Below are 24194 nucleotides of genomic sequence, written 5' to 3'. Positions count from 1 at the left end.
GCACTTCCTACGAAGTGTATATGGATGTAAAAGCTTCTCACCCAGCACTTCCATTTTTGGGCTTCTGAAACTGGGACCCAACTGAGCGGGTTTGATTTAAAAACCCAGAGTATATGGCTTTTTAAGGAAGTGCTCACCTGACTTTCAGAAGCTCCTTCTAAATATTTACAATAATAATGATAGCTATTGTTTAGTTTTTCCTGTTTTCCAGACACTGTGCTTTCCAAATACCTTAATCTTCCTAACAACCCTACAGCTAGATGATTCTCTGTAGCCAGTATGAACCCCAGCAGAATTCCAGGGCAGTTGAAGTGACTCCTCAAGGTCATCAAGCTTAGTAATTGGTGCAGCTGTGCTTCAGACCCACCCTGTGCGAGTTCCCAGCCCTGCGGCCCTCTCCCAGCCCACCTCCCAAGTGGTCACTCTGTGCTTTGCTTTCCACGGTCACAGTACGTTTCCAATGCTTTGTCCTCCTTTCCACAGTGTGATCCTGTCCCTAGAGGTCAAGCTGCACCTGCTGCACAGCTACATGAACGTCAAGTGGATCCCAGTGTCCTCTGGTGCACAGGTGAGGAGTCGCCGCCTCCCCCGTATGCACCCTTGGTTTCAGTGACAGGGAGAACGAGGCGACCTCTCCGTCCAGCTCTCTTCTGGGTGGTGGCCCGTGGCTCACAGTTAGGAAGAACTGGAACATGTCAGCCAAGTTCCCGGAGACGCTTTTTCCTGCTGTTCGCCTGTCAGTGCCCCCGTTTCCCACATCGCCTCCCCAGCCTAGCTCTGCTTCCGATACTAAGACGCAGTCTGCAAGAAAAGCTTTCTGGACTTTCTGGTGCACTTGAGGTTGTTATTTGGCCCAAGCCCTGTATACAGAGACCTCTGTGTTGGGCACCAGAGGAGACAGAAGTGCTTAAAGAGCTCTGATCCAGGAGGTTCTGGGACGTCACTGTTACCCACAGAGCAGATGCACAGGAGCCAGGGCACATTGACGGGCCCCAATGCTGAATGTCTGCTGGTCGAGGGAGTACAGAGCGGTTAGACTTGGTGGCCGTGGGTGGCCAAGACTTGATTTGGGGCAGAATTTGGATTTGGCATGAGGAAATTTATAAGAAAGGACATCCTAGTGTCTGTAGAATATTCTCCCTCCTCACCTAGAGCCCACGTCTCGTCTAGTTACTCGTTGCTCCAGAAGAGAGGCAGGCTTCATTTTAATATCTCCTTATTACAGAGGGGAGTCAGAAGGCAGGGGGTGAGATGAAAGCTACATATTAGACATGCCTTTCCCTTGTCCATGGGAGAGCTGACTGGAGCTGGGGAGGGACGGTGCCCTCCTGGGTGACCCTTCCCCCATCATGACAGCAGCCCTTCTCTGAAACTAGGCAGTCACTCCAAGGATGGAGTTCATAGGGGTGTCACCACCTTCTTCCACATGGCTAATTCCTATAGTGGTGGCTGCGGGGAGTCCTATGAGCCAGGTGGATGGGCTAGGGGTGTCCCTGGGGGCCTCCCCCAACCCAGACCAGTGGGACACCTGACAGCCCAGTTCTTGTCTCTTCCAGGCTCCCCTGGCTCAGCCTGAGTCCCCCACGGCCTCAGCTGGAGATGAGCCCCGGTCCACTCCTGAGTCTGGGGAATCAGATAAGGAGTCAGTTGGCAGCAGCTCTGCCAGCACTGAGGGCAGCAAGCGGAAAGAGAAGTCCAAACGCGATCGGGAGAAGGACAAGAAGAGGGCAGATTCCGTGGCTAACAAGCTGGGCAGCTTTGGCAAAACCTTGGGCAGCAAGCTCAAGAAGAACATGGGAGGCCTCATGCCCAGCAAGGGCTCTAAGCCTGCAGGCGTGGGGCCGGCGTCGGGGCTGAGCAGTGGCACCGAGACCCTGGAGAAGAAGAAGAAGAACTCGCTGAAGAGCTGGAAGGGCGGCAAGGAGGAGGCGGCTGGGGACGGGCCTGCGTCTGAGAAGCCCACGTCCGAGTCGGTGGGCACTGGAGGGAGCAGGTATAGCCAGGAGGTGATGCAAAGCCTGAGCAGCATGAGGACTGCAATGCAAGGGGAGGGGAAGTTCATCTTCGTTGGGACCCTGAAGATGGGTCAGCGGCACCAGTATCAGGAGGAGATGATTCAGCGCTACCTTGCTGACGCTGAGGAGAGATTCCTGGCCGAGCAGAAGCAGAAGGAGGCAGAGAGGAAGATCATGAACGGAGGGGTGGGGAGTGGGCCTCCCCCGGCCAAAAAGCCAGAGCCTGACGGTGGGGAGGAGCTGTTGGCAGCCCCCCAAGCAGAGTCCCAGGCAGTGGCATTCTCTGCTGGCTACCCTGGGGGCTTCACTATCCCTCGGCCTTCTGGGGGTGGGGTACACTGCCAGGAACCCCGGAGGCAGTTGGCAGGGGGTCCGTGTGTGGGGGGCCTACCACCATACGCCACCTACCCCAGACAGTGCCCTCCTGGGCGCCCCTACCCACCTCAGGACAGCAGCCCTTCTCTGGAGCCAGGCTGTCACTCCAAGGACGGCGCTCACAGGGCCACACTGTTACCGCCTCCCTTCCGCGTGGCCGATTCCTACAGCAACGGCTACCGGGAGCCCCCAGAGCCAGATGGGTGGGCCGGAGCGCCCAGGGGGCTTCCCCCAACCCAGACCAAATGCAAACAACCGAACTGCAGCTTCTATGGACACCCTGAGACGAACAACTTCTGCTCCTGCTGTTACCGGGACGAACTGCGGAGGCGGGAACGGGACCCTGGTGGGGAGCTGCTGGTGCACAGGTTCTGAGTGGGGACCCTGGAGGGCAAGGGGGCTCAACAAGGAAGGTCCAGCTCAACTGACTGGCTCATCAAGACCCGGCCCCCATGTTGACGGGGCAAATGAAGTAACGTGTGTGGGAGCCTGGCTAGAAACTGAAGGCTGTGTGCGCCGGAGAGCTGGCCGGCCGGCGGGCGGGCGAGAGCAGGTCAGGGCTGGATGGCGCCTCGGGCTGGACGCGGCCTTTGCGGATCTTAACTTGATGGGACTGAGCAGGTACCAGGGGCAGGTGGTGATTCTGTCTCCTGACCCCAGGGGCCCATCCCGGGACCTACGGAAAGTGCACAGTAGGGGAAGGCTGGGGGTGGGGGACAGATGTGGGAGCGGAACAGGCAAAGGTGGCTCTCAGTCAGTAGGAGAAAAACAGACCAAAGCTCTTCTAGGTTGGAAAAAAGCACATGGTGGAGTTAGGAGTGTGGAGGAAAACTGGGAATTAGACATACTTACTGTTGATTTGAATTAAGGTAGAAATGAGGGTGGGATAAATTCTTCCTTAAGGGTCTGGAAAGACAGGGCAGCCACGGGTGCTCACGGGTGCCTGTTAGGGAGGCAGTTTAAATTGGTCTATCGGGATGGGAAAGGGAAGGACTTAAAAGCAGAATCCTTTTCCTCTTAAGTTTTATTTCTTTCTGAACACCACCTGTCATCTGTTCTAGTTCGAGAGGAGATCAGCAATTGCCCCCATCAAAATTTTCCTCACCCTTTTTGAGGGCTGAGCTCAGCTGAGTTAAGAAGGTTGTGATTTTTTTAAGACTTTAATTTTACGTTTTTAAAAGTTCCCTCTGGGGAAGGGGAGAGAGGGAGGGATGAGAAGAGCAGCTGTGTGTTTGACTTTGTCTCCAGGTGGATTGGTGCAGAGGTGACCTTTTTTTCACTACTTAGCAATAACCACATACGGGGGTTTGCGTGCCCCTTGGGAGGAGGACGGACCTTCGGCCAGACTGTTTCAAACAAAACCAAAAACCTAAATAGAGCGCTACCATCCTCTGCTGCTGCATTTCTGTAGAAGGCAACTGACTTTTTTGACTTTTTTTTTTTTTTTTTTAAGGAAAAGAAAAAGACCCCAGCAAGCAAAAACATTTTAAAAAACCATTTTTCCCCCCTATTTAAGTGATTCCTTCTCCTTCCTCTCTACTGTGGAGAATGAACTGAACATCCTGGCTTCTTTTGTTAAGCCATAGCTGACCTTAATCTGTGGTTAGTTTATTAAAATAATAAAGCATACTTTGTAAGAAGATATTTTTGATAATAGGACTGATATTGAAAAATGGGGTGGTAGGGGCTGGGACAATTTATAAAAAGGGAGAGAAATCTATTTTAGTGAACTATGACCACAGATTACTCCCAATGAGCTGATCTGTCTTTGGGTCCCCCTTTCCCTGACCCAACCCTTTCCCCAGGGGATGGGAGTGGACACAGTGGGGAAGCTCTTTGCATTTTGCACAAAGCACAAGTCTGGACAGCCTACACTCTGGCCAGCACCATTTTTAAGAGCTTTAAGCCAGAGGACCTATCCTGGGCCAATTTTCCTTTTTCTTTGTTTTTATTATTTTTCTGGGGAAAAAAAAATCAACTATGCAATTGTATACACTCCTGGGTGCATATGAAGAAGGGGAATAAGTGTACTTAAGCGTCCAGGTGTTAACTGGGGCTATTTTTCTGTATTTGGGTTTCTCTTTGGAGGTATGTACTCATGACCCACCCCGTGGAATGTAATCCCCACATTTGATCTAAGGCAGACACGGTCTGGGTGTGCGTGTTGGGGGGGACTCGTGTTTGCCATATGTTGCTTCTGCCCAATCAGAACAGTTGTCATCCTGTTTCCCCCTTGGTAACAAAGCCACCAAGACTGTCCTGTTTATTGGAACTGTTCTTCCTCAGCAAACTTGAAAGTCACTTTCCAAATCTGATAGTCTGTTGGTCTAATCATTTCCTATGGCTATGAGTCCGTAGGCTTTTATTTGAAAATAGACTGGTTTTAAGGAAGCAACGAGGTCAGGGGAGATAGGTACCAAAGGAGAAGACGTATATGTTCTGGGAGGGCTGGGACGGCGGGAGTTGCGCACTCCCGTCAGGTACGAGGCGGAAGAGGGTCCTGAGAAATTCAGTAGTCAAGGGAAATACTGTGGGAATGCAGTAGTTTTAAAAAGTAATGCAAAAAAAATCCATGATGAACAAAATACCAAAATCTTACAGACAGGATTCAACAGGACTGGTATAGGTGAGGGAAATAAGGCTGAGCTGAGCAAGTACAGGGTGGAATCCTGTCGTTAGTTAAAATTGTGACACTTTGTTCATTGTGGGGTTTTATTGTTTGTTTGTTTTACATTAGTTTTGATTTTCAAAAAACACTGCATTAAAATAATATCGTGGTTACTGGGTTTTGGGTGCCCCTTAAATTTTGTGCCCCAAATGAGTGCCTTGCTCACCTCACCCTGTTTCTGGGACTAGAACACCACCTCGCCAGCTTCGTTCCTTAACATACGCACCCAACAACAGGTGGCTCAAACTCACACCTTGAATTTGCACAGCTCACCTCGTAGGCATTCTTCTAGATACAGGTTTCTGGCCTGGACCAATAGGAATGGAAACAGACCAGGGGTATTCCCAGAGAATAAAACCAGGAAAGTTTTAATTCTCCACTGGACTGCTGTGTTTGGATTTGATCTGTTACTAGATTTTAGTTAATACTTTTGTTTTTAAAAACTGAGACAAATGAACAAAAACGGAAACCTTGTGTCATGTTTGTTTTTGTTTTGATTTATAAATTAACTAAACCCAATTTCTTCTGACTTCTTTTCAAATAAAAAAGGTGGAAACTTGGGGGTTGGGGTGGCCATGGGGTGAGGATGGTAAAATAGGGCTTTATTTAGGCCCTATAGCTTTTTATTAAGAAATAAATTAATATTTTTCTTAATTTGGGAAGGTAACTGTTTATTGAGGCATTAAAAACCCCTCTCCATTCTAAGAACCTTGAATCAATGGATGTTTTTCCACAGGGATGAGTAAGGTTTGTTTTGCCTTATTCTAGAGGTTGTGTGGGATGGGGAGGTGAAGGAATAATGCCTGGGAAGTGAACTCCGGTTGGTTTGCGGTATTTTGGGAAGATGAGGGGGTGGAAGAGGCAAGTGCCTGCAATTGCTGTGTTGGGGGGAAGGGAGGAGAGTGGTAGATGCATGCACTCAAAATGAGCAAAAGTTCCTTAGTTAAGGAGAGGTCTGTGGGTGAAGCAGGGAGGCAGACCCGGTCACCCTAGATGAGGGACGATTGCGTCTCTCAGGCTGACATAAGTGCACTTAGTTCCTTGAACCCAGGGCATCGGGGTAGCTACTGAGGTTTTTATTGGAGAGGGGACATTTCCCCTCATAAGACAGTGCTACCTCTCCACCCGAGTTTCCCCCAGCCCTGATGGAACAAGTATGCTATAGGGTAAGCCTCCAACCTCCTCCCTTAATCCACGCTGGTTTCATTGAGAGTCACAAGATTTAACCAAAAGTTTTTTCCCTCATACTGGATTCTATCATCAAAATAAAAAGATTATATAAAAGAAACTATTTTTAAGATTCAGTTTCTTTACGGAGTGGGGATGGTGATAAACAGTGGTGTACAGGGCCTGGAGGGACGTACCCTCGATGCAGTTTTTCGAGCAAAACTAAAGCTCCCAGACCAATAAAACAAGCGAAAATTAGCAATGACTTCGTATTCTCTATTTGGGAGGTTATCCTGAGCGGAAAAGAAAGGAACTGGCTCTGAATGATTTCTGAGGACCTAGCTTTTACCAGATACTCGTCCAGGGTTCCAGTCACATTTTTTTCTTTGCCAATAAAGGAACTTCTGAGTTTCTCGGACACCTCTGGACTCTGTCCTCCTTTATCTCCAAGAAGTCAGTGCCCCACACACATAGCCACAGGTGAGAGGACAGATTTAGAAGCCCCTTCCTAGCCTGGAATCACCTGCACCCTAGAGTTTTCTAGTTTCGTTTTCCCTCCAGGCTGCAGATTCGGTGAGTCATCCAGGCACTGTCTCTTTCACTTTGTAGAGAACCAGTCTGCAAATCACAGGGTGTTGGGCCCCTGTGCTTAAGTTGATGAACCAAATATTTATTATGACGTCTCCTATGTAGACACTCCGTGCCGCCTCCCTTCAATGGCTGCGTGGGGAAGGGGGGTGACAGGAGTGGGGGTGGGGAGGGCTGTGGCCTCTTTCTGTGCTTTTAACTGGATCTGTGACTCATCTTGTGAGTCAGTCAGCTCCACCTCCAGCTGCCCCTCCCAGCAGCCCTCACTCCTGGATTTCTGAAAATGGAAAAATCTGATACAGCCGCTTGCCTTTCCACCATTCCTTTCACCCCCCTAAACCTCCCCTGGGGGTGTGGGGGGGTGATGACAGGTGGTTTTCCTGTTACTAAACCCTCAGCTGCTGCCCCCATTGCATTCCTGGTCGGATGCTGACCCAGCCACCCATTTCTTTCCCCCCAGCCCCCTGGTGTTTCCCCTATTCCTCTGCTGCTCCTACACCTCAAAGAATTAAAGAATAGAACGAGGCTCTTGAATGAAGGGTGGTGCGGACAAGGAAAGTGGGTAATGAGATTTTAAAATTGTGGTACACACGTCTTCCTATTGCAACAGACCTTGGGAAGTATTTTTCTTCCCGGAGATTGAAGCGCATGGAATGCAGGTGGGGGTGGGGGTGCTCGGTAGCTTTCAGGACTTCAAGAATCTGGATAACAAGCTCATGGGCCACCTTCACAGCAGGTGTCTGCCTCTTTGTTCCAGATTGACTCCCTGTCACAATATTTTCACTATTTCCACAGTTGCAGCCAAGACAGGGAACTTTTATAGCTGAGGCCGGAAGGGTGTGTGTGCTGGGGGTTGGAGAGAATAGAATGTTGCTGTGGAAAACTGGGGTCCCCACCTAAGGATTGCTGCCTTTGTACAGACTCAAAATCAATAAAACAGAAGCTCATTAACTCTTACTTTGTATTTTATTTCCTGTCTTTTTCAGACCTAAATGTAGATTTGGGCATTCGTACCCTCGGTCTGCTGCAGTTCCTTTACTTACCCTCCTTGTGCCCCACCCCCATCTTGCTTCTTGGGTTGCAGCGGGGAGGGGGCAGGAATAGGATTGCTGAACTGAACAGAGGTTTCCAGCCAGCCCTCAGCTTTCAAAGTCCGGAACATGAATTATTAATTTGGAGATCTGGTGTCTGGGTTGGAGGGAGGGGTCGTACCTGTGGGCTCCAGTTTCCAATTGTGTGTGTGTGTGTGTGTGTGTGTGTTGAGATCTTTTCCTAGGCTCTCCCACCCCCACCCCAGACCGTGCACATAAACATACCTGTACTGTGTCTGCATCCTGGAGAGATTTTAATTTCTCTCCTTTTCCACTGCACCTTTCACATGAGGTGTTTCATGCTCTCTGGAGAAGGATGTAGGAAAACACCAATACGACCCCCTCCCCAGTTCTTGGGTCTCCCCAGGTAAAAATCCCCTAAGGTCCAATTCCCATTTACTTCTCAACCACGTTTGTCAGGTCTGTCAGGGAGGCAGTAAGGAGGCCTCAACTATTTTGCGTTCCTCCCACTTCCTCCACCCCCGCCCCCTGTAAGATATAAAAAAAAACACTGAGCTTCCCAAGGAAGCCATCACTGAGGGAGTCTAGAGAAGGGGCCCAAACCGTCCCAGTTTAATACCCGGTGATACTGCTCCCCTTAGTCTCCAGTGCTCACGAACAGGAGGAGAATGGAAGCGGGGTAAAAAGGGACTCTGGGTATTTTGTCCCCAGTTCCCAATTTTTTCCCCACCTTTCTCAAGCTCCTCCACTTTCCCAAAATTGTGTGTATGCTCCTTTAAGGGGCTGGGCATCTCTCCCGCCCTCTCCAGAGGCGACTGAAGTTTCCGAGGAGCCTCCTCTAGCTGAGCTGGACACACCTTTCAAAGACCCCAAATCGTGCTGGGTGCACCTCAAACGCTCCTTTCCCCTAAGTCTTCCCTCCGCCCTTCTCCCTGACTAACTTCCTCTCAGCTACAAGATTCAGCCTCTCCCCAAGGGGCTCGAGCATCCTCAAGGTTTCCCACCCTTATCTGCTCCGTCCCCGGATGGAGCCGGAGAAATGTGGTGGGGGGGCCGGGGCCAGAGTTTCAACATCGCCCCCCAGAAGGAGGAGCCAGAGATGGGGGTAAGGAAAGGAAACTTGGGCTTGGGGGAGAGGGGCGGTGGGCAAGAGGGGGTGAATGGGGACGATGTGGAGCTAAAAGAAGGAAGAAAAGGATCTAGAACAGGAGGAGGGTGTGTCTCATGTCAGCTCCAGCTGATGATGGAGCTTAGTCTGTCTTTTACACAGTCTCAAGTTCATTGTCTCATTATCCATTAACCAGCCCCTCCCTTTACTGTCTGCCAACCCTGGTCCTGGGCTCCCCACAGCCACTGATCTCAGTTTCCCCTGAGAGTCTGAGTGTAGGCCTCCAAAGGTGGCTGCCAAGGTGATCCCAGACCTCAGCGTCGGAGAGACCTGGGGATTCACCCTACACCCTTCACAGATCTCTGGACCAAAGTCTGTCCAGGGGAGTGGGATGCCGGAGCCCAGGAGTCATCAGCTTGGCAGTTGCCTGGCCTCTGGATGCCTCCCAGGTAATAATGCCTTTCTGATCTCCAGAGACACCTTCAAATTTCATCCAACTCAAAACTCGTTCATACCCTTGCCAAAGATACCTCTGTATTTCTCCCGGCTGGAAGTGCTTCTGCCTGGGCGTGCTCTTCTCTCTGTCCACAGCTGGCTGGGAGCTTGGTCCCTTTGTTCTCTTGACCCTGTTACCCCTTTTCTCGTTTACTTATTCAGTAAATATTGGAGTGCCTACTATGTGCCAGGCACTGTTCTAGGCGCTAGAGTGAAAGAATACACATTCTCTCCTCCTGAGCTTTCATGCTTAGGAGTTAGAGAAGGATCTTAATTTTCCCTCTTTAGACCCTCCTGTCTCAGCGGAGTAGGTGTACACAAGTGTGGGCAACACTGGAAATAGTCATAATCTGGCTCCTCTTCTCCTATAGGGGAGCAGACCCTAGCATGGGCCCCAGGGGTGCGGAAGGGGCTGGAACCTGAATTGCCTGGAATCCTGGTCTGCACCAACTTGAGGGTCACCTTCCAGCCCTGTGGATGGCAGCGGAGTCAGGTGAGCCGGTTAGGCCAGTGGGAAGGACAGCCAGCTGGAAATGGCTGGGGGGTCCCGAAGGATTTGGACAAACATTACAGGAAGTGAGATAGAGTTACACTTAAGGGCTATCTTTTCAGTGTATCAGAGATAGTCAGTGGGGACTGGTCTAGAGAGATGAGGGGCTGCAGAGACAGGATGAGTGAGGCTTCAAATGTCTTTAGCATCAGTCATGTGCTTCGCTTCCTCTAGGAGACGCCCCTGAGCAGTGAATATGATTTTGCCCTGGTCAACATTGGGCGATTAGAGGCTGGTAAGTATGGGGGTTTGGTGAAGGGGCTCACTGGGGTTGTTGGAACCCCTCCTCATCCCTTCTTTATTCCCAGAGGACAGCCAGGGATGCAGTGGGATGGGCGGGCAGAGTTCCTCCCAGAGGGACCCTGACCCGTGGCTGTGCTGCTCTCTAACTCTTGGCTTCAGTGAGTGGCCTGGCCCGAGTCCAACTCCACCGTCCAGGGTCCCTGCTTAAATTTATCCCTGAGGAGATTCTGATCCATGGCCGAGACTTCCGGCTGCTCAGAGTTGGTTTTGAGGCTGGAGGATTAGAGCCTCAGGCCTTTCAGGTAAGAGATCCCCAATCCATGGCCCCCTCCTCCCCTTAGAACCTTGGGATCTTTTCCCTGGCAATTCCCAATCGTCCCCTATCTCCCAGGGTCCCTCTCATCACTCTCTCTGCTCCTTTTCTCCAGGAGAAGTTAAGAGGCTGGAATCCATGACATAATGAGAGTAAGGGGCGTGATCTAGCCCAGCTCTGCCAATTAGTGGGAGTGTGACTGTGGGCAAGTGTCTTCTTTTGAGAAACAGGGAGGGTTGGAGGAGCTTATTCCTGAGATTCCTCCCGGAATCAATGTTCTGGGATTCTGGGGTTCTATGTGTTCTCCTGAGCTCGGGCCCCAGACCTGTGAAGCTCCCTGCATTAGGGGCTGCCTTCCCTGTCCTTCTCCGTTGGTGGCAAAGACAGTGAAGCAACACATGGGCCCCATTTCCTTCTTTTCACTTCAGTCTGAGCCAAAAGGATGGACTGTCCTTTCCTCCACAGGTGACCATGGCCATTGTCCAGGCCAGAGCTCAGAGCAGTCGAGCCCAACAGTACACAGGGATAATCCTGAGCAAGGCTGGTGAGTGTGGGTGCTTTGGGGGTAAGGACGGGGTAACGAGTCGGAACACACAGGCTGGCTGAAGACAGAAGAGCTGAGACGCTGTCTCTGCTTCCTCTTCCTCCTCACTCCTGCCCCAGGCCAGACTTCTGGCTCCAGAAAACCGCCTATTCCCCTCTTGGAGACATCAGAAGACTGGGAGACTGAGAGGAAAAAGCAGGGGGCCAGTGCCTGGAGGGTCAGCCTTGTCAATGAGAGGTTCGACGTAGCCACCAGGTGATTCCCCCAGGCCACCCCAACCCCTGCAGCCCTCCCAGTCTTCCCACAGTTCTCTGAGCCTCTAAAACGACGCTTCCCACATACTCCGGCCTCCTAGGACCTCCACGAAGCTATGCCCCGTACCTCCTAGATCACTACACCTGGTATCTCTTGGAATGATCCCCTCCTAAGTGGCTTCCTTGTAAGCACAGCTTTGCATTATAGAGAGGTCACTGAGCCAGGATGTGACATACTTCTCAATTTCACAGCCTCCCCCGTTACTTCTGGGTCCCTAACCGAACTCTGGACAGTGAGGTCCGGAGAGCATTTGGCCACTTCCATCAGGGCCGTGGACCGGTCAGTGTGAGGGTCAGGGTAATGGTTGGGGATTCGAGGGTTCTGGGAGGTCAGGGGTCATTGTGGAGGGGGGGGCCCCCTGGGAGGTCAGTGTGCGGACAAGGGGAGGGTGGGGATAGGAGTTTCTCCCATAGTGATCTTCCTCTGACTCATTTGAAGCGCCTGTCCTGGCATCACCCTGGGGGCAGTGATCTTCTCCGCTGTGGTGGCTTCTATACAGCCAGTGACCCTAACAAGGAGGACGTCAGGTGAGGGAGGTTTGATGAGAAGAATCAAAGGTCGGATGTTCAGGGCAGACTCCTTCCCTGACTTGCTGACTCCCTCCCCTGCAGAACAGTGGAGTCCCTGCTCCAGGCGGGGCATTCCGACGTCGCCCTGGTGGACACCATGGACGAGCTGCCTAGTCTTGCAGATGTCCGCCTTGCCCACTTGAGGCTGAGGGCCCTCTGCCTGCCTGGTGAGCGTAACCTTTCACCCCTTACCCCACCCCTAGATCTGACCCTAACCTGGTTTACCACTTTGCCTGCGACAGACAATCCTTCAGCCCCCTGATCCTGCGCTTTCTCCTCAACTCCCCCATATCCCCAGACTGATTTCCTGTTTTCCCAACCCCAACATATATTCTTTTTTGAAACTGCTTTATTGAGATATAATTTACATACCATAAAATTCATATGTCACGTATCGTAGGTGTTCGATTCAATGAATTTTATTATATTTACAATGTTGTACAAATGTCACCACAATTGAACTTCGAAACCTCGTGACCATTGTAGTTACTCCTCATTCCTATCTCCAGCCCTAGGCAACCACGACTCAACTTATTCTTAACCCTTCAGCCTATAGACCCTGAATCCCGAATCCCAGGTTTTCCTGACCTCTGCCCTTCTGACCTCTCTACCCTCTATCAGATTCATCCGTAGCTGAGGAAAAGTGGCTCTCAGCCCTGGAAGGAACACGATGGTTGGACTACATCAGGTACTTCCTCTTTTTCTAGCCATGATTTATAATTCAACCCTCCCCAACCTTCTGTTAACGTGGACGCCTAAATGGCCTCTGAACTCTCCTGGTCTCCCGAGAAGAGTGTTGTGATGCTGTCCCTTACAAGGGGCAGGATTTTGGGCTCTGCCTCTATTCCATCCCATGACCCATGACTCTCCTCGAGCTTCTCATTCTTCCGTCCTCTTCCTCACCTGCCCCTCCAGGGCTTGTCTGCGGAAGGCCAGTGACATCTCAGTCTTAGTGACATCCAGGGTTCGCTCCGTAGTACTTCAAGGTGAGTTTCTTGGGTCACCTCACTCCATTACTTGACTTTGTCCTTCACCCACCTGACTGGATCCTGCTCGGGGAGGGAGACCTATAAGGCCTCCTTGTCTCTAATTACAGCATCCGCCTCTCCCTTTGCTAGGAACTACCCCTGAACCCAACTCACCCTTCAGTGCTACCTCTGTCTCCCTATTACAGCCTGTGGTCCCTAACCAGGGTTTCCGTCCTCTGTTCCCATCCTTCCATCAGTGGATTGGGATGGGGGTTGGGGTGGGAAGGAATGTGGAAGTAGGTTTGAGATTTATAATCTGCCTCCTACATGTGAGGCTGGTTATTTCTATCCAGGTGGAGTCTACAAAATGAATCATTCAAGGTCTTTGTTTTCTCTTCACTTCTATGTGCCCTCTCAATCCTACCTATCCCAAACTTTCCCTTCTGTGCCTCTCACTTCTTCTTGCTATGTTTCTTTTTCTCATTCTCTTCTGCCCTAGTTTCTCGGCCCCTCCTTCTTTGTCCCTTCTCCCTCTTCATCACCCAGAGCGCGGTGATCGTGATTTCAATGGCCTCCTCTCTTCACTCGTCCAGCTGCTTTCAGCCCCTGAAGCCCGAACACTGCTTGGCTTCCAATCACTAGTGCAGCGCGAGTGGGTGGCAGCTGGACATCCCTTCCTGACCCGACTTGGGGGAACTGGGCACAGCGAAAAGGTGAGAACATCTTGGGAAGGTTTTGGGTGGGGGCCAGTATTCAGTATTACTAAAGTAAGGGGATCAGAAAATTATACTCCATTGGAGGTGAATAAGGTCTGAAGGGTCCTGAGGGTAAACTGAGCTTGAAGGGAGACCCAGATGCGGGAAGGACCACACCCATGATTTGCTCAATTCAAATTCCATTTTCTGATCTCCTTAGGGGCCCTTGTTCCATGTCCCCATCATTTTGTCATCCTCCCCCTTTAGGTCACCACAATCCCATCCTCTTACTTTCCTTCTTCTCAGGCCCCCGTGTTTCTCCTCTTCCTGGACTGTGTCTGGCAGCTCCTCCAGCAGTTTCCAGCTGAGTTTGAATTCTCTGAGTTTTTCCTTCTTGCTCTTCATGACAGTGTCAGGGTTCCTGACACCCTTACATTCTTGAGAGATACTCCCTGGGAACGTGGAAAGCAGAGTGGACAGGTCAGTGACTTCCAGTGTTTACTTCTCTCCCCCACCGCCACACACACACACACACACACACACACACACACACACACACACACTGAGAAGTCATTTCTGAAGTTTAGTCTTGATTTATGAAAAGTTAGGTCCATGGGTGGGAAAGGGGGGAGGTTGGTGCTCACTCTCAGGATTTGACTTTCACCCTACGTCTGATTCCTGGAGTAAGAGATGAGAGTCTGAGAACTTCTCTCTAGACCTGGGAGGAGGATTACATGTGTGTATATGTATGTATGTATGTATATTTTGTTTAACCATCCCTTTTCTTGTTTCCTTTGTCCAGTTCAACTCCTATACACAAGTCTATACCCCAGGGTATTCCCAGTCCCCAGCTGGGGACTCCATTAATCCACAGCTGTCTGTCTGGGACTGGGATTTACGATACAGCCATGAACAGATACTACAATTCCGTAATCCTGGCTATGACCCGGAATACTGCCCAGATTCCTGGCTCCCTAGACAGCAGGTGAGGTGTCTAAACTTCCTAAACTCCCTTGAATTTCTCACAGGCTCATCCTACTTGATGCGAAGTGGAAGGACACGGTATCTGAGTTCCCCAGGGAAAGCTTCCCCACTCCTCTTCTATAGCTGTCACAGTCCCTGACTGTCCCCAGGAAGACAGAAATCCTAGAATAGCAGAGGGCATCCTTTTTGTTCTCATCTTCTGTCTCATGCACACGTTTTATAAGTTTCCCTAAAATCAATTTTAATCAGTCCTAAGGTCTAGGCTGAAACCTAATGAGTAGGAAAGATAAAAGCTGTCAACGGGAGGCTAGTGCAGTGTGAGTGGGAGGCAGCTGGACATTCCTTCTTGACCGTTTGGGGAAACAGGTCATCTGGTTCCTAGGTTTTCAGTTGATTTCCCTTTTCCTTTTAGCCAAGCTTCATGGTTACTGGACCCCCCAGTTCTGTGTGGCTCTTCTCTAGAGGGGCCTTGACCCCCATGAATCAACTCTGTCCTTGGCGCGACAGTCCCTCCATGTTGGCAGTCTCTTCTCGTTGGCTCCCTCGACCTGCTATCTCCTCTGAAAGTCTGGCTGATCAGGAGTGGGGGCTCCCCTCGTACTGGGGAGCTTGCCCTTTACCCTCGGGGCTGCTGCTGCCTGGGTATCTGGGACCTCAGATCAGGTTCTGGAGACGCTGCTACCTGAGGGGAAGGCCTGAGGTCCAGGTGAGAAAGGAAGACAGGGCTGGGAGGTGAAGGGTTTGACTGCTGAACCAGATGTTTCCAGGATCTGGAAAAGCAAAGGGCTGGGGGGATTGGGAAGTGAAATACCATTCCTGTTGGTATCAAAGTGGATGGGTTTGGGAGTGTGGGTCCGGGAAGGTGCTTGTGGCTCAGATCAGGTGGAACTTAGGGCATAGTTAGAGGGGGAAAGAGAATTACGACACCAGAAGTGGCAGACAGATTTTGGAAGCAGAGAGCTGGAGCTTCAATAATATTCCTCTCTGCTTGTCTGCACCCCTTCCCAGACGGGCCTCTCAGCTCCCACAATCTCTGGCCTCCAGGATGAGCTATCCCATCTTCAGGAGCTATTAAGGAAATGGACACCAAGAATATCTCCTGAGGCTCACTCCAAGAAGAGAGATCCAAATACCATTCTCTCCCAAGCCCGATGAAATTGCTTTCTCATGGGCAGGGAAGAAGGTGGTCTGAGGTGAGGGAGGGTTCAGTCTAAGCCTTTGATTTTTTTTATATCTGGTCTTGCTGCCTCAGTTTTCATACTCCAACTCTTAAACAAGCTTGCTGACTTGTCTCCATCACAGATGGGTGGTCTGTCATGTTTGGTTCCTCAGGATTATATACAGAGGCTGCCAAAAAAATGTACACACATTTTAAGAAAGGAAAAAACTATTAAAATTGTAGTAATATATACCGATAACAAAAGATGAATACAAGTCACGTTTGACTTCTGCAATGACAAGAGGTGCTCAAAGTGGTTCCCCATCAGCGTCCAGACACTTCTGATTAGGGCAAACTACTGCTTGAGCAACATTGACCAAAGTGTCCCATTTGTATACATTTTTTTTGGCACCCCCGGTGTATAGCTTCTTGTGATTTGAAAAATTTACAAACAAAAACAATTTCAGGGCAATTCTATCCCTTTTGGTTTCCAGCTGAGAGCAGAGATGTGCTGTTCCTTGGTCCCAACCAGTTGGCCTACAGACCTCATTCTCACCTCTTCTTGCTGCTTCCTTAATTCCAATTTCTATTTCTTCCCTTACACCTTCCTGTGGGTATGGGAGACACCTTGTCTTTTCCAATTGTATATTTTTGTAGTGACATTTCTATTTAAGGGATTCATTAAAGCGCAGTATTTATACATGCTGTTGGCACTGTGTCTTGTGTCTGAATAAAGGAGCCTAGGCAAGGCGGGTGGGTACAGAGAGGGTGGGTATGACTGGAGAGATGGCACCACCGTATCATTAAGGAAATAAGGGGTTGGGTCAGGTGAGGCTCTGCTGAATTCACATGCAATTTGGGGAAAAGGTTCTTCTCCAAGCCTCCCATTTAGGGGCAGATGTGGGGCAAAAGCATCCCAAGACGTGACGTGGTCGCTGAGGCCAAGTGTGTTGTAGAGGTTGAAGCCTCTGGGTTCAGTGCCAACCACGCCTGAGCTTTGGTCACTTAGAGCCTCAGGTTCCCCGCACCCCCACCCCCACCCCAACCACGAGGCCACCTCAGGCATCACTCCAGCTCCAACACACTGCAATCCCCTCCCTTCGGGGAAAACGAAACACTACTTCAAGCCTAGGCTGCGGCTGCGGGCGGGAGTGGCAGCCGAGTGAGTCCTCAGCACTCCCTTCCCCGGGGAACAAGTAACGATCATTTGGCACGAAAATATACGAAATATAAAGTTTTGTTCTTTTAGTTTTCAAATTGGCGTTATGGGAGCAGTATGATCCTGCAACGTCTTGCGCTGCTTTGAAAGAGGTCTGAACGTTTCCGTTCCGCCGACCTCGCCCAGAGAACTCACAGCGGAAGACTCGGAGAAGGACCAAGGCCTAGAACACCCGGTCACCGGGGCCGCATCAGGTCTCAGCGGCTCCTAAGATGGCCGCCACCGCTTCCGGCCCCGCCCCACGCCTCGGCCCCGCCCACAGCCCCACGTCTGCCTTTGCCCCGGAAGTGGAAGTAGTGACTGAGGTCGGAGGGCGGGATCGCTGCTTGGAGACGGCGGGAGCTCTTCCATCATGGCGGCCGGCCCGATCTCCGAGCGGAACCAGGGTGACTGGACGGGACGGGGGCGGTCTGGCAGGTCCCGAGTAGGGCCAGCAGTGTTTCCGCCCGGGCGGGAGACTGCGCCACCCAGGAGGGCGCGGGACTAGCCACTTTGCTTGTTGGGTGCGGGGTGGCCCGGTGCAGGCTCCGGCCTGTTGTAGGTGTGCTGCTTTCTAGTATGTCCAATCGCTTGCTTTCCCACTCAGAAAATCAAAAGGAGAATTTGCAGCAGGACTCTAAATTTGACTTCAGAAGATTCCCTAGTTCTTGGAAAGAGGGAGGTGTAAGGGCTTAATCTAAAAGTCTCTCTTTTTTTTTTCCCTTTTTGATCCTGTACCGTTTCCACCAATTTTCCCACCTGGGTTTCATCTTCATGTTCCCGTCATCTACTTTCACGTCATCCTCATCTCTGCCCTAACCTGCTGCTCACACCATCCAGATGCCACTGTGTACGTGGGGGGCCTGGATGAGAAGGTTAGCGAACCGCTACTGTGGGAGCTGTTTCTCCAGGCGGGGCCAGTCGTCAACACCCACATGCCAAAGGACAGAGTCACTGGTCAGCACCAAGGTGAGTACATGCCAATAGGTGCGTTTGTTTATTGAGGACAGACGGCTCCTGAGGACCCCAGCAGTATTCATAACTGTTTTGGAATAAGCAACCTAACTAAACACTTCTTTCTCTTAAGCCTACCTAGCTCCCGTTTGTTTCTGGAACCATTCTTAATTGAAGTGAGGTTATTATTCTTTGGTCTTTGTGCTTTCAGAGATGGATGAGTTACACCCTGTTTTTAACCGCTGCACTTACGTTGCTGACCTCCTGTCTTCCACTTTCCCAGGCTACGGCTTCGTGGAATTCCTGAGTGAGGAAGATGCTGACTATGCCATTAAGATCATGAACATGATCAAACTCTATGGGAAGCCAATCCGGGTGAACAAGGCCTCAGCCCACAACAAAAACCTGGATGTGGGGGCCAACATTTTCATTGGGAACCTGGACCCTGAGATAGATGAGAAGCTGCTTTATGATACTTTCAGCGCCTTTGGGGTCATCTTACAAACCCCCAAGATAATGCGGGACCCTGACACAGGCAACTCCAAAGGTTATGCCTTTATTAATTTTGCTTCGTTCGATGCTTCGGATGCAGCCATTGAGGCCATGAATGGCCAGTACCTCTGTAACCGCCCCATCACGGTGTCCTATGCCTTCAAGAAGGACTCCAAGGGTGAGCGCCATGGCTCAGCAGCTGAACGACTTCTGGCAGCCCAAAACCCACTCTCCCAGGCCGACCGCCCTCATCAGCTGTTTGCAGATGCACCCCCTCCACCCTCTGCCCCCAACCCTGTGGTGTCATCACTGGGGTCTGGGCTTCCTCCACCAGGTAAAGCGTTTGAGTCACAATATGTTTGTCTTGGGTTTGGGAGCTGGGGCAGAAAGAAGGAAAAGAATGGATAAAGAGGGACATTGAGTCGGTAGGTGATGAGAAAGGGATTGAAGGCTAGTGGTTGTGGTGGGGAGGAAAGTTGCTGAGTTTCTCCAGGAGGTTGAAGTTTTTTGTGTTGACTGACATTGCCTCTGAGTTTGGAGAGCTGAGAGGAGCTCGTCCTGCCTGGAGAGGCCAGATTGGAACAGAGTCTCGAAAGACATGCATTCTCATTAACTGTTCTTCTGTTTCCTCTATAGGAATGCCCCCTCCTGGCTCCTTCCCACCCCCAGTGCCACCTCCTGGAGCCCTTCCACCTGGGATACCCCCAGCCATGCCCCCACCACCGATGCCTCCTGGGGCTGGAGGACATGGGCCCCCAGCGGCAGGAACTCCAGGGGCTGGACATCCTGGACACGGACACTCACACCCTCACCCATTCCCACCGGGTGGGATACCCCATCCAGGTGAGTACTCTGCTGGGAAAGGAAGGGATGAACTGGGAAGAGGAGCTGTCACCACTTATGCTGCTGTCCTTTGTCCCTCAACAATAATAGTTCCAGAACTGTCGTTCAGACGTTCTTTTATAAAAACAAACACAAGATACTTTACTCTCTTTAAAAACTACCACCTTATCTCCATTTCTTATTTGTTTTTCCAAAGTGTATAACTATCCTTGTTGTTTTTTTGTTTCCTTAACTTTTACTTCCATTCTTTCCTCTGGCTTCCATCGCACGGCAGTGACCTAATTGCCAAATCTAGGGGACACTTCCACTCCTTATCAGGTTTGACCTATGGTCTTACTTGAAACTGGCCATGTGTTCCTGTTTGAAAATCTTATCTCTTTTCGCTTTTTCTGGATCCACCTCCTATCTGTCTCCTCAATCTTAGGCACCTCAATAGGCTCCTTTTTCTCTGCGTGTACCTAGGATTTTGTGTTTTGTTCTCCTTTCTGCATAGTTCCATTACTTGTACTGTGATGCCTCCTAGATCTGTATCTCTGTTCCATGGTTGTTCACATTCCAGACCCTCAATCCTGCTGTTGAATCGACAGCTGTACTTTCTACCCTCCCCTTCAACCTTAGGCTTCCTCTAGTGTCCTTTGTTTTCGAGTGCTTAATTCAGAAATATGGGGGCTGTGTTTGACTATTCCCTGTCATCCCACTCTTAATACCAAGTCTTATTAATATCTCTGGCGTTGGCCCTCATTGCCAGTGCCCTAGTTCAGGCCCTCACACGCTCATTAATTCACACTTAATTTTTTAAAAATTTTATTGGGGAATATTGGGGAACAGTGTGTTTCTCCAGGGCCCATCGGCTCCTAGTCATCCTTCAATGTATTGTGAAGGGCGCAGCTCACTCCAAGTCCGGTCGCCGTTTTCAATCTTTAGTTGCAGGGGGTGTAGCCCCCCCATCCCACGTGGGAATTGCACGGGCAACCTTGTTGTTGAGAGCTCGGCTCTAACCAACTGAGCCATGCAGCTGCCCCGCTGGAAGCTCAACGGCAGCTCGTTGTCTACAATCTAGTTGTGGAGGGCGCAGCCACTGGCCCATGTGAGAATCAAACCAGCAGCCCTGTTCAGAGCTCCTGCTCTAACCAACTGAACCATCGGGCTGCCCTCACACCTAATTTATTGTAAGAATTTCCTAACTCATACTTTGACTCCAATTTTCTTTACCTTTGACCCACTTCACAGAGTAATTTTTGTCAAACACAGAAATCTACATACACACTCTTGCTCAAATTCTTCTGTTGCTAGAGTAAAACCAGCCTCGTGACCATAGCATTCTAGGCTTTTCCTGGCCCCTGCCCTTTACTCCTGTGACTGCCTGGTGCCCCTGATTACTAAGCAGCTGGTTTTCCTGGGACAGACTGCCTCTTGACACACCAATGATTTGCACATTCTAGTCTTTTCTGCCTGCAATGTTCTAGTCCCACTCTGTCCACCTGAAAGAGTCTTATCCTTTAGACATAGATCTTTGCTCAGATAGTATCTGCTACCTTCCCAAATCCTATCGACAGACCGCTCTGTTTGTTACATACATCTGCAGCTCTTCCGGTGCCTGAATCATGGGAGAAGCAGGTAAAGAGGGTGAGAAACTGACTGGGTAGTTGGTTGGTTTGTACTGTTGGAATGGGGTCCAGGAGAAGGGCATTTTTAGCAGCCTCATTTTCCTTACTCGTCACTTCTCTCCATTTTGTTTTCTTGCTTTCCCCACTTTTTTGCCCTTGTCTCCTATCTCTGATGTGTCCGTCTTGTTTTCATAGGGATGTCTCAGATGCAGCTGGCCCACCATGGCCCTCATGGCTTAGCACACCCCCATGCTGGGCCGCCAGGATCTGGGGGGCAGCCACCACCCAGACCACCCCCTGGAATGCCTCATCCCGGACCTCCTCCGATGGGCATGCCCCCCCGAGGGCCTCCGTTTGGATCTCCCATGGGTGAGTAGGCTCTGGTCACCTCCTGTTACCCCCTCTGTCACACCCCCTTTTCCCTCATTTCTTTCCTTCTCACTGTCTCCCTGTCTGCCCTCTCCCTGCGTCTTCCCAATATCAGCTGTCTCCTGTTTCTTTTCCTAACTTCTCTTTCTCTTCCTGCAGGTCACCCCGGTCCGATGCCTCCACACGGCATGCGTGGGCCTCCTCCACTGATGCCCCCTCATGGATACACTGGCCCTCCACGACCCCCACCCTACGGCTATCAGCGGGGGCCCCTCCCTCCGCCCAGACCCACTCCCCGGCCTCCGGTTCCCCCGCGTGGCCCACTGCGAGGCCCTATCCCTCAGTAAGTCCTCATTCTCTTTCCGCCTGTCATGGTCTCCCAATGTCTTTTCAATTCCTTGGACCAATCAGAGTTGCTGTAGCTCCGCGGGGCCAAGGCACTGATCCCTCTCAGGCCCGTTTTTTAAGTGTGATTTTTTTCACAGGAGGTTATTTTTTGTTTTGTTTTTTCTGCGTTGGTCCTAAGTGTTTTGCTAACGCACAGAGATAATAAAAAGTCACCTCCTTCTTTATCCTTTGTGGTGTTTTCCTTGGCAAAGTAACTTTTCTCTTTTTCTGTGAGAAGAGATGTCCGTTTGTTGGGAGAAGAATGATAAGGTGGAAGTGAGGCTTTTTGTTCCACCTTTTAAAGGCTTACTGTGTACCTGCTCTTGCATTTGCTGGACTGTGTGGACTTCAGCCGCTGTTGCCTTGCATCAGGCTTCCACGTGCAGTTTCTAAGGTGGGGACTCAGTAGCAGTGGCGTCGGTTACTGTGAGTCTGAAGTCAGAACAGAAGTCACGTTCCTGGAGCTGTGCTGGGAATAATGAAGTAACATGCACAGAGCTAGTCACGGTCGCACTGTCTGTAATAACTCGATTGCAAACAGCTCATGTCCGTCGGGCAGGGACTGGTTGAATAAACAGGTAAATCCGTCCCCAGAGTACGGAGCGGCAGTAGAAAGGAATGAGGGAGATGCTCCTGCCGTCGTGAAGGAAGCTGTCCAGGGTGTCGTAGGTGGGAAAGAACATGCAGAACACACAACAGTGTGTCGTGCACCACCTTACCCATCTAAGCGGTGGCCCAGAATATTATATACATCTGTTTATATTGTAAAAATGGAAGGGTAAACCAAGAACTAAGGAAATTGATACCACTGCGGGGAGGGAGGGGTATGGAGGGAAGCTGGATTTCTCTGAGCATACGTGTTACATGGTTTTCTTTGGCACCATATGCACGTCTTACGTAATAGCAAGACAAAGTTGAAATTGGAAAAGCAGGAACTCAGTAAACCTTCATTTTCTTCTGCTCTTTCCCACCAGACGTGTTGGATGGGGGATTTGTATCTTACTCCTTGTTTTTCCTCATTTCTCAGTCCTTCCAAACCTGATTTATATCACATTGAAATCTGTGCTCAAAGATTTTCAGTAACTAGACTCAATCCAATATCTTTTTTTCTGTTCTTTGCTGTATTTAATCCTGCCATGTCACTCCCTTCTTGAAGCTCTTTTTTTAAACTTACATAACCATGAGCTTTCCTAAACCCTCAGCAAGAAAAGGTGAGCCTGGCCCTCTGCTTCTCTTGCATCATTCTTCTTCATGTAACAATTTAAGGGCTCTGCTGGGGCAACTGAGGATGCAGAGATAGCAAGGCAGTTCTATCCAATCACATAAGAGATTATTATGAAACCAAATATTTTGAGAGCACGAGGAAGGGTGTCTAAGCGAGAAAGGTTCCTGGGAAAAAAGTGATACCCTAAAGGAGGGGTAGAAGTTTCCCAGACCACAGTGGAGGGGAAGCTTATTCCAGGTGGATGGGAGCTTTCCGAGCAAAAGCAGAGGTCGATAAACAGCCTGGTGGGGAACACGTGAAAGCTATTGGTGCTGGAGGCAGGATGAGGCCTGAGCCGGGTGGGGAGCGCTCTCATAAGTCCGTGTTTCTCAGGCCCCTTTTCACACCCTGGCATTTGCCATGTGACAGCATACTGGGGGGCGTGGGGGAGCTGCAGGCAGTTGACTCAGGAACTGCAGCCGTCCCAGGCTCTGCCCAGCATAGCAGCCCACACTGGGAGGGAATTCACACCAGCTCATTGTCAAGGCTCACTGGTTGGGAAGCTGCTCTCCATGATGGGACGCCACAGGAGGGATTTCAGCAAAGGAATGACAGATTTGTGTTTTAGCACGATGGTAGCACTATAGACTACCTTTGGGAGAGATGAGGACGGGCAAGTAATAAATGAAGCATCTGGCAATAATTCAGGTGAGAGATTGGGATCTTAAACGAGGGCTGTGCAGGAGCTGGATGAAGAGGAAGAGATGATTGGGGAGGTATTTCGAAGGCAAAATAGGAGGACTTGATGTTAGGTTGGATATAGTGAGTGAGGGGGAGGGGAGCCAAGGGTGAGAGTGCAGCAGGAAGAATTTCGGGGGCAGGATGGAAACGATGCATTCATTTTGGGATATGTTGACTTGGAGGCGAGTTGTGAGACGTCTGATGGCTGGCTGCTTATGTCTGCCCAAAGCTTGCGGAGGATTAGGCGTGATACTTCACACCATGAGTGGCTAAGGATGCAAGATTCCTAAATCATAATGGGATTAACTGACCTTAATTTTAAACAACGCTCCGCTGTAAGCTGTAAAGTTGCTTTGATGTGGTCATAAGCCAAGGTCCCAGGAGCACGTGGAACCTGGCAGAGGAGCAGCTGACCCCTGGCCCCAGCTGCCAGAGGCCAGCACTCCAGCAGCCCCAGGTGGCGGGAAGGCTTCTTCTCAGTCTCTGTCTTTCCGGCCTCCATGTCATCTATCAAATGAATTGACTCTTCTCATTGATCCTCAAGGACTTCAACCACCACTACCCTTAGGCAGATGATTCTCATATTTCTTG

At 50.5% G+C, this 24194-nt stretch overlaps 3 protein-coding genes and 1 long non-coding RNA gene across 9 annotated transcripts in view; 3 read left to right on the top strand and 1 right to left on the bottom strand.

The window, feature by feature from the left end:
- Positions 1 to 5577, top strand: part of OTUD7B (OTU deubiquitinase 7B) — a 49833-nt gene extending 44256 nt beyond the window's left edge. For all 5 annotated transcript variants that reach the window (XM_074318950.1, XM_074318947.1, XM_074318948.1 and 2 more), the window contains 2 exons: positions 484 to 568; positions 1557 to 5577. In XM_074318950.1, coding sequence (XP_074175051.1) covers positions 484 to 568; positions 1557 to 2765 — 1294 coding nt within the window. In that variant the 3' untranslated portion in view covers positions 2766 to 5577. The remainder of the gene's footprint in view (positions 1 to 483; positions 569 to 1556) is intronic.
- A 2859-nt stretch (positions 5578 to 8436) lies between these two features.
- MTMR11 (myotubularin related protein 11) lies at positions 8437 to 17191 on the top strand. Of its 2 annotated transcripts, none has more exons than XM_019739853.2 (18): positions 8437 to 8970; positions 9332 to 9422; positions 9840 to 9961; positions 10193 to 10253; positions 10421 to 10563; positions 11040 to 11118; positions 11238 to 11373; positions 11625 to 11712; positions 11872 to 11960; positions 12045 to 12169; positions 12624 to 12690; positions 12918 to 12988; positions 13517 to 13683; positions 13972 to 14145; positions 14468 to 14650; positions 15062 to 15355; positions 15658 to 15842; positions 16276 to 16508. In XM_019739853.2, exons 1-17 carry the CDS (start codon positions 8905 to 8907, stop codon positions 15802 to 15804), a joined length of 2103 nt encoding a protein of 700 aa, XP_019595412.2. In that variant the 5' UTR covers positions 8437 to 8904; the 3' UTR covers positions 15805 to 15842; positions 16276 to 16508. The 2 variants fall into 2 exon arrangements, with proteins under 2 accessions (XP_019595412.2, XP_074175052.1); XM_074318951.1 differs by lacking the exon at positions 16276 to 16508 and adding an exon at positions 17058 to 17191 and having other exon boundaries at positions 8453 to 8970.
- Positions 12673 to 17258, bottom strand: LOC141568612 (uncharacterized). The gene is made up of 4 exons (XR_012491781.1): positions 17163 to 17258; positions 15783 to 15996; positions 13957 to 14117; positions 12673 to 13051 (listed from the first exon to the last, which is right to left on the bottom strand). It is a non-coding gene; the product is annotated as an uncharacterized LOC141568612 (long non-coding RNA).
- Positions 17227 to 21843, top strand: SF3B4 (splicing factor 3b subunit 4). Its single transcript, XM_019739859.2, has 6 exons — positions 17227 to 17413; positions 17847 to 17975; positions 18244 to 18786; positions 19089 to 19295; positions 21098 to 21271; positions 21431 to 21843. The coding sequence occupies exons 1-6, from the start codon at positions 17380 to 17382 to the stop codon at positions 21616 to 21618; spliced, it is 1275 nt and encodes a 424-aa protein (XP_019595418.1). The 5' UTR covers positions 17227 to 17379; the 3' UTR covers positions 21619 to 21843.
- The last annotated feature ends 2351 nt before the right edge of the window (positions 21844 to 24194 follow it).

The sequence above is a fragment of the Rhinolophus sinicus genome, linkage group LG14 (assembly GCF_036562045.2).
Source record: "Rhinolophus sinicus isolate RSC01 linkage group LG14, ASM3656204v1, whole genome shotgun sequence".
Lineage (NCBI taxonomy): Eukaryota > Metazoa > Chordata > Mammalia > Chiroptera > Rhinolophidae > Rhinolophus > Rhinolophus sinicus.
This window is presented reverse-complemented; position numbering and strand designations above follow the sequence as displayed.

Coding starts and splice junctions, on each gene's coding strand:
- MTMR11 (XM_074318951.1), top strand. CDS start 8,905: ATGTGGTGGGGGGGCCGGGGCCAGAGTTTCAACATCGCCCCCCAGAAG. Junction 11,119..11,237: donor GATAATCCTGAGCAAGGCTG/GTGAGTGTGGGT, acceptor CTCCTGCCCCAG/GCCAGACTTCTGGCTCCAGA. Junction 12,691..12,917: donor CGATGGTTGGACTACATCAG/GTACTTCCTCTT, acceptor CTGCCCCTCCAG/GGCTTGTCTGCGGAAGGCCA.
- SF3B4 (XM_019739859.2), top strand. CDS start 17,380: ATGGCGGCCGGCCCGATCTCCGAGCGGAACCAGG. Junction 17,976..18,243: donor AGTCACTGGTCAGCACCAAG/GTGAGTACATGC, acceptor CCACTTTCCCAG/GCTACGGCTTCGTGGAATTC. Junction 21,272..21,430: donor TCCGTTTGGATCTCCCATGG/GTGAGTAGGCTC, acceptor CTCTTCCTGCAG/GTCACCCCGGTCCGATGCCT.